The 12501-nt window shown below is 27.2% G+C and overlaps 1 protein-coding gene across 3 annotated transcripts in view; it reads left to right on the top strand.

Moving 5' to 3' along the window:
• Window positions 1–10452: 10452 nt before the first annotated feature.
• LOC107169558 (venom dipeptidyl peptidase 4-like) overlaps window positions 10453–12501 on the top strand; it is a 74594-nt gene continuing 72545 nt past the window's right edge. Inside the window, exons 1-2 of one of the 3 annotated variants that reach the window (XM_089216000.1) lie at window positions 10453–10912; window positions 10997–11159. In XM_089216000.1, the coding sequence (XP_089072126.1) occupies window positions 11082–11159 (78 nt within the window). In that variant the 5' untranslated portion in view covers window positions 10453–10912; window positions 10997–11081. Of the gene's footprint in view, window positions 10913–10948; window positions 11160–12501 lie in introns of those variants that run through there. The other 2 variants (XM_089215999.1, XM_089216001.1) reach the window with 2 other exon arrangements.

A 12501-nucleotide genomic window follows, 5' to 3' on the forward strand; every position in this document is an offset into this window, starting at 1 on the left:
AAGTGGAAGAAACCACAATATTCAACAACACTGTAATTATCTAAAAAAGATAATTTAAATTGAAAAAAAAAAGAATAATCATTTGTAAAATACTAAAATCTAATTGAAAATAATTAGGCAAATCAACATTGCGCCAACCTAAATTTACCTCCATAATTCCTACATAATGATAAATAATAATAATTTGAATTCATTTTATAAAGTAATCAGCATGTAAAATATCTACGAATTTTGTTTTTTTTTCAACTAAATCCGTAGTATTAAAAATTGCCGTATCGTAGTATTTTTTTAGGGCCAGAACAGCTATGAAAAATCACTGAAAACGTCATAAAAATTATTCTGCAATATACTAATTCAATACCAAAAGATTCACAGTGAGAGAGCAGTTTTTTCCCCAATGCAAATACCTATGATTTATTATTCGCTTTCGAAATTAAAATAATTCATTTACACAGAAATGACACAACCTTGCGTCAAGTTAAGCGATGCGTGACGATGAGTGACAAGTGTCTGCAACCTGCGCAGTATTAACAATTAATACTGTTATACTATCACAGATTATACCAATGTCAATTAATATGATTTCCGTAAGTATTTCATTCTGTTGTACGTTTTGTGAATAACACCCAGTCTTGATGTCATGCATGAATAATTTGAAAACAGGACTAGGTAACTAAATAATATTATTATCTACATATTTTTTACTAGCTGTAAGTAAGTAGGTACATAGGTATCCCAAGTGAGATAAATAATAATATAATGTATTATGTAGGTATAGGTATATTATAAATAATCTAAAAAAAATGATTTAATACCTACAATTTTAATTCATAAAACAAAGTCATCTTTACGAGGAATTTTTGAAAATGTATTGATTATTTCTTTAATATTTATTTATATAACGTTAATATGCATTAAAAAGAACGTTCTGCAGATGAACTCAACGCCGGAAGTGTTGCAAGTATGGATATTAAACACCAAATTTTTGGATAAAGGTCCTTCGCCATGACGTCTAAAGTACAGATTGCAGATTAAGGAAGTACATTATCGGGTACCGATTTCCATTTTTCCACCTACATCTTCAATTCTGATTCAAAAGTTTCATAAGTCGGTATAAAGCTTTTGTAAAAATCAATCCATTTTTTAAACTCATTGATACTTGGATTTAATTTAACTAAAAAACATAGAATCAAATCTTGCAAACCAGAAATAATGTAATTGTTTTTTACCTATAAATCTTTCAATAAATTGACTTTTGAAAAAGTTTAAAAATGGCAAAAAAAATTGATCTCCTATATAGCACTGTTCTGGTTAATTTGCTGGAATATTGTTACAATAGATAGATTGCCTGATTAATCGTGGCGTTTTAACCGTTTCATCTACTAAGCTTAATACATTTTCGACATCTAAAAATAATTTGTGTGTTTTTCTTCCTTACTATTTTCATGAATCGAATTAATAACTTGCAAACAGTTAGGTATTGATATATTCATAACACTCGGATAAATCTACATTTATTTGTTGTAAAGATTTACATAGAGGCAGTGTTATAGCAAATGATTTTTCTGTAATGTACAAGGAAATTACAAACGAACTTGAGGTAATAATAGTAGTTAGTTTTTGTTATATTATAAATATATACCGACTTTATAAATTTCGGAGGGGGTGAACCCCTACCACCTCCTTGTATACGGGCCTGATAAGTAGGTATATTAATTATTAGTATTACATATTATTATTATTGCAACTAATTTATTGGCTACATAACGTCATATCATTAATAATTTAATATGCCATCATAAACTAATGACTAATGAATAATGATGTGCAAACAAAAAACACATTTAGTATAGTTACCTAAATTATGATATTGTAGATTTGTACCAATCTGCATTTATAAATTTATAATTTCACACATTTGAATGCTGTTGTACACCTGTATACATTTTTAAAATACCTACTATAATCGTTAAAGTCACGAGCAATAATAATTTTATCATCAGTAGTTACCTATACCAATACACATTAATAGGTTGGTACTTGACTTTATAAGTCATAACACAGTGACTTTATAGTTCATAAGTTCATGTTGAAATTTCTATGCAACATCAAATAAAAGTAGACAAGGACAACTACAAATCGATTAAAAGCTATAAATTGGATATGTCTCTTATTAAATAAAATAAAAATCTATCATTGTTTTAAGGTGACGTTACATTGACATTTGTCATCTTCGTCTTAAAAGTGTGTAACATACCACATTGTACATATCTCGTAGATTAATTTGTAGATGACTAACTAATAGTAGTCAACAATGATTGATAAACAGTCTGCAATTGCTGGCATTTCTTAATCTATGTCCTATGAGATGGTCATAAGATGGAAGGACTGATAAATATTTATTGCATTCCACTATAACGTAAAAAATCCGAATTTTACATTGCTTAAAATCTAAAATACTTTAAAATCTTTCAAAAATGTTAGATCAAATTATATAAAGAAAAAATTATTTAATTGGTATCGTTTTCCGGCTTTTGTGATAATGACTGTTAAAATGTCCAATATTAGTGTAAAGAATGTTAAGATTAATTGTTAAAAGCACTACACAAAACTATAGTTTTAATACATGGTACTTGCTGAATTCCTCTTCATAAGAATTGATAAAAATGGTAAGAACAACAGTGAATTTGAACTTCTGCAAATGCTAATTGGAATGTAAAATACAATGCGAATCTAGAGTTCATTTAAAAATTAAAAATTAATCGATATTGAAAATAATAAAGCAATTAAAAAATAGTAAAATATTAAGATGATATCTTAAAACTGAAACTAAAACAAAAAATTAAAAATCTTAATGTAAATCATAGAACAATTATAGGTGGGTACCATGCAAAATATAAAAATCATGAAATCAATGTATTATTATTAAATTTAAATCAAAAAAAATCAAATAAAAGTTTACCTATACATCTTGGCTTGTCACTTGGCAGCCAAAATTGAAAATATATATAAAAATATATACTTATTGGACCTATAGGTACTATTTTATTTTTTATACCACAACGGTTGAGTGCCAAGATGAAATAGACGGGTTATACAATTATATCAACGAAGATGGTTGAAAAATATTCATAAATCAATAATTATATTATATACTTATTTAGAATATATTTGATTAATCGTAGGTACAATCAAAAATTATACAAAACAATAATAATATATTGTTATATATTTTATTATTATTTTATATAATCTGTGGTACAGCTATGATTTAACGACGAGGATGAGTAAAAAAAATAACGGGTTTTTAAGGTAACTATTTAATGCATTTATACTGCGATGAATTAACGATGGATAGGTAATCTATAGGTAATTTGCTATTATATCATACAATTGCACTATCAACGGTTATTATAACTAATAATATAATATGTCGTGAAATATTATAGACAGTATTTAATTTTTGAAACCGTCTTTTATAATTTTATTGTTAAAAATTATATGTATATTATAAACGTAATATCACAGTTAATAGTTAACGCACCTTTGTCTACAACGGTGAATAATCTCTCAATAGTATGAAGCACAGTGATATTTATTTTAATGAACGACATGGTAATAATCACGATAAAAATTTGACCATGGTCCACGATAATGATAGGTAGTCACGTTAAAAAATTTCGTGATTAAGAAGCATGCGCGATGAAACGTCGGCGCCGATCTTTCTTGCGATGAATTGATGCGGAATCTATTTGTTATATTATAGATATTAAAGTAGGTAACTGCACATTTACTTAAGAAGAACTTTACATGGAAAAAAAATGTATCTAACTCTCGTGTGATCATAATTTTCATAAGTAAAAATCCCCATCAATTTTTTGATTTTTAATATAAAAATCGACTACTCAATTAAAACATTTACCTTGACATTTACCTACATATAATATGTAATACGAATTGTATAAATGTTGTATAATACTGCAGCGAAGATACTAATATCATTATCTATACAGGTTATGGCAAAGCGGTAAACAGTGTATAATAGCGAGGTGAAAAAAAAACACCTTTCGATCAGAGTAAAATTTCCTGTTTATTATTTCTATCGCATATAAAATAACAAGGATGTTCGTGCTTGAAAACATACAGTTAAAATTTTCACACATGCCAAGACCGGTCGCCGCCGTTTGCTTACATCGCAAATATATTATTATAAATATATAAATATCATAAGGATAATTTTTTATAACGTGACTAGTTTTCTGAGTCAATTTTCGTTTTATAATGATGGGAAAATTTTTTTTCCATACGATTGATATTGTAAGGTACACAGAATTTCAAAATATAAAATGCTATATGGTTGCGACATTCTATTCTTAATCCCACTGCTGCACTACAAACAATTTTTTATAAATAATTCATTATTTATTACGCGTATAGTTCAGAGTGGGCACCTACACTGTGGTTTTGGTAAAACTCCGAATACGGGGTGAATTTAGTACTAACCACAATATGAAAAAATATGAAATCAATTTTTTTTTCATCATGCACCTTCCGAAGTCTGTCCATTACATAGGTGGACATTTGGCTATATTTTTAGGGGGGGGGAGGCTAAAATAATCCAATGTAAGTGACCTGCACTTCCTATCCAAAACACTATATAGTACCTGGTACCAACTACAAAAGGTATTGTTAGGAATATGATGATTATACCATTGACAATATATACTCAATTATTGTACTAAAACAAATTATGCTAATTAATGGAGACAATTTAATAATAATTACTATTGATTGATAAAATGATTCTATTTTAGATTCTGAGCAGAGCGATGAATGTATTGATTTTCCATGATGTGTGTGTGTGTGTTTTTTTTGTGTGTGTCTGTCACACGTTTTGGGGCAGTAAAAGTGCTTCGATTTTTGACTTCAGTACCTCGTTCGATCAGAAAGTGAATCTAGTTGCTACTTTGGGGGGTCAAAAGTAAAAAAAAATTAATATTAAATTTCTAAATAATAGGGATAAACAAACTAAAAATTAAGGGGAAAACGGGAAATTTTACACACAATCAGTTTTCGATAAAATTTTGGTTATGATGTGACGTTAAAACAAATGACCATAGATAAATTAAATTTTCACCGAACGTTTATATAAGTATATTCTATCCACCATGCAATTTTCAAAAATTTTCGACTTAAGTTGAACTATTCATAGGTATTTGCAATTTTCGATCATTATTAGTTTTTTTTTAAATTAATATTAATAAAAATGTATTTGTTAGACAAAAAAGCTTGAAAATTTAGTACAAGTCTCTTAACATATTGTTATAATAGCAGTTGAAAAATAAAATAAATTCATAGTCACAATTTTTTTTAAAAGCAATCAAATTTTAATTTTGACAACACACGTAAAAATCACGAAAATTCGCAAATTATTTTAAGCTAGAAACTCATAAAAAAAATTTATTTTAAATCTAAGATTTGAAAATTTTTAATAATCTATATTCTATAACATATCCTAGACAGATAAACCGTTTTCGCTCAGAATCGTTGTTCGTATACAATGATATAATATCATTGGATTCAAATTTAATCCCATCCATTACAGTAACTTACTGTACAGCAGAGCGACATCCACTTTCCCGCTTTTTTAATAATAAATAAATTACTGGATATATTTTAAGTATCCTCGCTATTAATATTTTTTCATAATATAGACGGTATATTTTAATTTTAAATGTATGTTGTCCAAGCATATAAGCACTAATGTTTATTCTTGTTATAATATTTTTAAATTTTTACAATACTTATTATTAACCATTTTAGATTATGGGTGGTGTGGTGTATACTAATTTTACAATGATGTGTAAATATATTTTTATTTTTTTTTGTAAAATTATTTTTGAAGTTTCAACATTGTATTTGATTGCTGGTTGCAATTTTAATTTAGTTAAAACATTGGAAGAAAGGGAAATCTTATTTAAAAATATACCAGTATTTTTCATAATCATTACATAATAAAATAAGGAAAACTTTTGTTTTTTACGTAAAACTGGTTTATGACAAAATTTAAGTAATTATTACTTCAAAAAGAATGATATAAAACAATTAAACAATTTCCCAATAATTATGATTAAAACCAGTGGTGGTTATTTGATTTTATCAAGGGAGATGGTGTTTGGCTGATTTTTAAACATGCACTATTTGATCACTACAAATTCACAATTATAATTTATGCTCTTGGGGGTATCTATTCTCTATATAATTTGAAAATCTCTGATAAAAAAAATTGAACAAGTAGGTACCAATCTGCTGTACAGTAGGCAGACACACCATTGTAATGGAAATATTATATTTGAATAAAGTAATATGTTATTGCATATGAATAACGATGTTGAGCTGTGACGTTATGTCTTCCTATCATACTTATATAAATAATAAAGCATTACATTAAACTTTTGTTTTTATATTAAAAGAAGAATATTCTATAAAAATGTTTAATGTTAACTATAAAAAGAAAAACTTTTAAGAATTTCTAAGTGGAAAATAATTTGCAACATGTGATCAACATTTTTTTCAAATTTAAATATATTTTTAAAAAGTTGTACGTATGTATGTTTAGTATATTTGAACTTCCATTAATGAAACTTATGAGGATCATTAAATTTTCAAGCTTTTTTACGAAATCAAAAAGTTTCTATCGATAATAATTTAAAAAATATTAATAAAATTCGTATATTATTATACATAATTACCCAGGGCTATAAATAGCTTAAAAAGAGACAAAATGTTTTGACTATATTATTATGTATGGGAAAAGGTTGTATAACTATTGAATGAAAATGTATCTATGTTCACGAATTTTTAAATTTTGTTCTGTCTATCCCGACGTTTACGAAAACTACTGAAATTTTCAATTCCTACCTCTCGAATGCACCAATTAGATTAATTATTTTCATCCTAAAAGATACTGATCTCAAAAATCAGACCATTTTTACTGATTCAAATATTGATAAATGATGATAGACAGAATAAAATGTATATCATTGTTCATACAATTCACTATTATACGTTCAGAATTTAAAATCTAAATAATTGAATTATAGTTATTTTAGTAAATGGTATAAACTTCTAAAGATAACTTAAGTACGATTTTTTTTTACAATCACGTCTAGTCATTAATTGTTTGTATATTTAATAGTTTTGTTACAGCGGGGGAGGGCACAGTAGTTGGTTAGAACACGTGTATGTGTGACGAGAATTTGTCACTAAAAACCCGGATATAGTCAAACATCTAACAATTAGTGACATCCCCGATGATTGCATCAGAACTTTCGGGACTGAATAGTAAATAGGTACAACTACTATGCCACACGATATTTTTATAAGCCTTCATTCTAAAGTTAACATTGTACAAAATTTGTCAAAATTACGAATATTTTCTAATTTTTTTAACACCTCTCCCCCTCACAAAATCATATAAAACCTCAGTTCATCTCCTAACTAAAAAATGTATTATAAGTTAACATTTACAAAGTTAGTGTGACAAAAATTACTAAAAAATTCGATTGAATAATTCTCATCGTAGCCATAGGTAGGTACACATAAAAAAGTGTTTTGCAAATATTTTTTAATTTCTCAGCTATATAAAAAAATTATCACGAATACTAAACAATTTTGTTGTTCGTATATTATAGTGTCGAATGTCAACCGGAAACTAGACAAGAAAACTTATACGTAAGCGCATACGTCATATAAGTACTTAAAGGTTAGTAATTTAATGAAAAATAACTTGAACTAGATTAGTTAAGTCAGCGTTAAGAACGTCTACAAGTTATAACAGTAACACTAAATGTTTAAAGTCGATCAAGGGAAAAATCAAAAAACCAATTTATTTAACTCAGTTCAAAATGAGTTGATTATTTCTTTAAAATGATATCATTAACTCAGCCTTCAGGTATGACCAATATATTAGAGTGATTGTGGAACTCTCAAATTAATTAATATTTTGTTAAAAATACATCTTCTGCCATTCGGCCCATTCGTCTAATTACACACTACCTAGTTGTATTACTGACATCGATTTATAAAATAAAAGTATATAATGCGCATTGTACATATTTGATTATTAACATTTAAAACCATTGTATACAGCATGATTTAATTTTTATCAAAAGTTAATACTTGTAACAATAATTATTATTGTCATGAACTTGTACAATAGGTATCGTCAATATCATTATAGCTGTTTATATGAATTAAATATAACATAGAAGTTGGTTTTCATAAGTTTTTTAGTTAAAATTTTGACAAAATTCATCTATATTATGAAACTTATTGGTAAATTATTTTATTATTATTATTATTATTATTATTATTATTTATAGTTAAAAATGCATTCAATTTTAAATGTTTATAACTAAGGATCGTAAATGTATAACAAGGTTCCTCAATAATTAATTATAGAACCAAATATGAATAAATACATATTCTTTTCACAGACACTTTTAGTTGAAATTTCGATGAAATTACAATATATTTAAACAAAGAATAACTAATTTTTTTATCGTTTATCGCATTTATACCTTTATATTTTATACAAATATTTATACGAAGATTACATTTTTTTTTTACAACAATGAAATTTTCAAAATATTTAGAAAATGTTTGCGCTGTTTCCTATTTGTATTACGAATTTATTCCCACCATTCTATGGTAATAAGGTAGTATTGACTCAAAAGTTAATAACAATACAATACAATAACGATACAATGTCTAACATAATATAATTATATGAAAATACATATTATATGTTATTATAACAATTCAATATTCGTAAAATAATAAATTCAATATTTTCGGCAAAAATTAATTCACCAACAACTTGTTGTATATCAGACTACTACTAATAATAAAATAAATTATTATTTATTAATATACTGTACTAATATAGCCTATCACCTTCTTCGCTTGATATGTAATAATTATTATCGTTGGATTAAAATTGAACACATACATTACAGTGGCTAGCTCAATGAAGAGGTACCCACGAGCCACGAAACCTATTATAACTATACAGTTGAGCATTTAACTACTTTCCCTGTTTTTAATAAATGTAAAAATAAAAACCTTTTTATTTTTAAATAATATTATTATCGTTATCAAAAGGCTTAACATCCTTAAGTAATGATGGTGATGAAAGATGATGATATCCAATACCTTCGGTTATACAACACTAAATAAAATAATTTGAAAAAAGTTTTTTTAGATTCTGACGCTTTAAACGCAATTTAACATAATAATTAAGTGTAGAATCAAATTGCAGTTTTTAATAAGTTTTATAAACGCTTTTGAGCTAAAAAGTTTTAATCTACATTTTTGTAATTTGTAAAGCATTTTAAATTTTTAATAGAAATATTAGAACATTTTTAACAAGCTATTTAAAATACTCTAAAAAAAGTAAGTATTCATAAATGCTATTTTTAAAAATTTTCATTTAAAACAACAATAGCTCTTTTAAATAACACAACTTTGTATACAATTATGTTAAATTAATAGTATAGTATAATACTTGAGTTTTTATAATTAGCTAGTGTAATAAGTTTTAATTTATTTCTGTGACAGATAAATAATAAATTATCCATCAATGGAGTATTTATATTGTTGATCTTATTTATTTTATACTTGGGCTTACACGAATACAACATTTGGGAAGTAATATTGATAGTAATATTTAAAAGTTAATGGTTTGAAAATCGTAGACTGCTAGAATAGGTAGGTAAAGGATTCATAGCTAGATAATTTTGAGGTTATTTAAGTTAACAATTCGAACCCCACCTTCCTTAAATTTATCCAGCTGACAGACTACAATAACAAACATAATACATTTGTTTTGAAAAACTATATACATACAACTTTATTTTTTAATGTAAAAACAACGACATTCCTAGTTTGCGGTTTATTAAAAAAGAAGAAATAATGGGCAAGTAATTGGTATAGCTTAAAACTACCTATTTAGGTTGTATAGATAAAAATTACGTTTCAGACAGTCCTATGTCTCAAGATGATAGTGCATTGAAGCTGTTGACACTTATATGATTTTTTATGTAGTCTTTGAGTCGTTGTTTGTGTATAATAATTTAATAATATTATAATAATTATTGCCACAGGTACTCTGGTCACTAATGCACCACGGAGACACTAAACATGGGTAATAAAATATACAATATATAAGATTATAGGTATAACGATGTTTGTACACGGGTGGGCATCGGGTACTTTCACAGTTTCACAAATTATTATTATTATTTTACGCGGCGAGTAGGTACAACAACATATTATTTAATAATATTATTATTATTGTACGCACAATACCTGTCGGTGGCGGTGGCAGCAGCAGCGGAGGGTCAGTCCTGCGTGTGTTCGAGGTACCTATTACCTACCTACTTTCACTTGCAGCTGCAGTACGCTGTGCGAATGCCGTCGCGCGCACCATTTCAGATCGTTCCGTGTCGTCAAAAATACGTGTTAATAATAATATTATTACTGTTGTTCATCTCGCAACCCCTCTTGAACAGTTATCATCTCTATTATCCATCACCCGCGCAAATATAACAGCCCTCGTCAGTAGGGTAAATAAAATTAATATACTTCGTACATTTTGCTCGACGACCGCAGCACCTGCAGCAGTAACGTTAGTCGACCGCGATTTCTGTTCGCATAGCTACCGCGTGTACGTTTGTGGTACCTACCTGATCCTAATACCTCGGTATAAGCGCACGGTCACCGGTTCGCTTGTCATCGGTATAAAACATAATTCAATTACACGACAATTATAATAATATTATTTACTATCGTAACGTCGTCGCGGTCTCTCGCTCTCGGCCACCGTCGTCGCGGCCCAATATTATTATAGGTATTATAGTACCTTGCTTCTTATATAGCTCGTAATAATAATAATAATAATAATTTAACAATCTTAACATTGTTGTGGTTCGAGACAGACGGTCAGCGGCCTCCCCGACAGATTTCGCGCGGATTACACCGCCGTCACTGCTACACGAGAAGCAGCAGCAGCAGGTCTCATGCCTCGTCAGTCGGCCGCACTCAACGCGTTCGACATGCGCTCCTCGACAGACGTTTTCCATTCGCCCACGACAATGGTAAGACGATTTTTAGTTTTAACAATGGTTTTACAATATAATTATTATTTCATTATTCACTCCAACTGATACTTATTAGTTATTATTATAGGCACCATACCTTGAATAATAGGTATACTTAATTTATATCTAATGGTTTTGTTACCTATTTTGATAATATTAACTATGTCATGTTGGGAATAATACATTTGTATTTATTATTATTATGTGAATGTAAAACACATTTGTGAATTTTTACACCTTACACGAGAATATTTTTGTTTTCTCTGCTGTTAATTGATCGTTTGATACTATAGACGGCGGTTGTGTAGATTATTTTATTTTGATTTTTCAACTTTCTATTCTTATTCGATAATATTCACAGCAGTTTACTTCTTTTCTTTATAATATTTTACTTTTAATAAACAAATAGATTTTTTTTTAAATATTCAAACAAAATCTCATCCAAAATTATACTTTCAATATCACATACGAATATTTGAATAAATTATATTGTAGATAGGAACGAGTTTAATCACCATAGTAAATAGTTACCTAATATAATAGTTCTAATATGATTCATACATTTAATACACTTTTATTTCAACATTATTTTTTTCAAATACCAAAAAAAACGAAATTTATATGTTGTCAGTTATTTTTATTGTTTTAATTTAAAATTATTATTTTAATACATCATGAATGTGCAACGTCACGAGTTAAGTACTTGTAAATGCATGCCTAACATTAATTTATTATAATAGTATATACCTATACTTTTTACAATTTTTTATTATTGCCTATTCACATTTTTATACTTACACAGTTATATTGTCATTACTTAACTCGACAACTAGTAGATACTTATAACTTGTATACTATGTTTTTAATTTTCACGAAGGTGCATTATATTAAAACCAATAATTATTTATTAAAAGAAGATTAAATCTATTTTCATAGTTATTATATACATGTATATACATAGATACCTAATCTACTTCTAAACTAATTAAATTGTTTAAACGTAATGGTTAAGTAAAATACACAATTGAGTAATTGAAATACTAAATAATTAAACACTATGTGCTAACAATATTGTCGATATTCATATTGTATGGAATTGTTTTCATTTTTTTTTTAATGTCCGGTTTTAACGTTTTTTGCCTACAATACATCTAAAATTTGATGACTAATATAAGATTCCAAAATTAACCAAGTACCCATCAAAAATACCAAATTTTAACAAGTGGCTCTGTTTAGAAATGGTATTTTGGTCAAACGTTTAAAATCTCAATGGCTAAAAAAAATTCTATAGGTACGAGTTTCATTTTGGCTTAAAATATTTGTACATTGTGAATAATTT

Source organism: Diuraphis noxia, unplaced genomic scaffold (genome assembly GCF_037042655.1).
Source record: "Diuraphis noxia isolate RWA-SAM2 unplaced genomic scaffold, SU_Dnox_SAM2 contig0001, whole genome shotgun sequence".
Lineage (NCBI taxonomy): Eukaryota > Metazoa > Arthropoda > Insecta > Hemiptera > Aphididae > Diuraphis > Diuraphis noxia.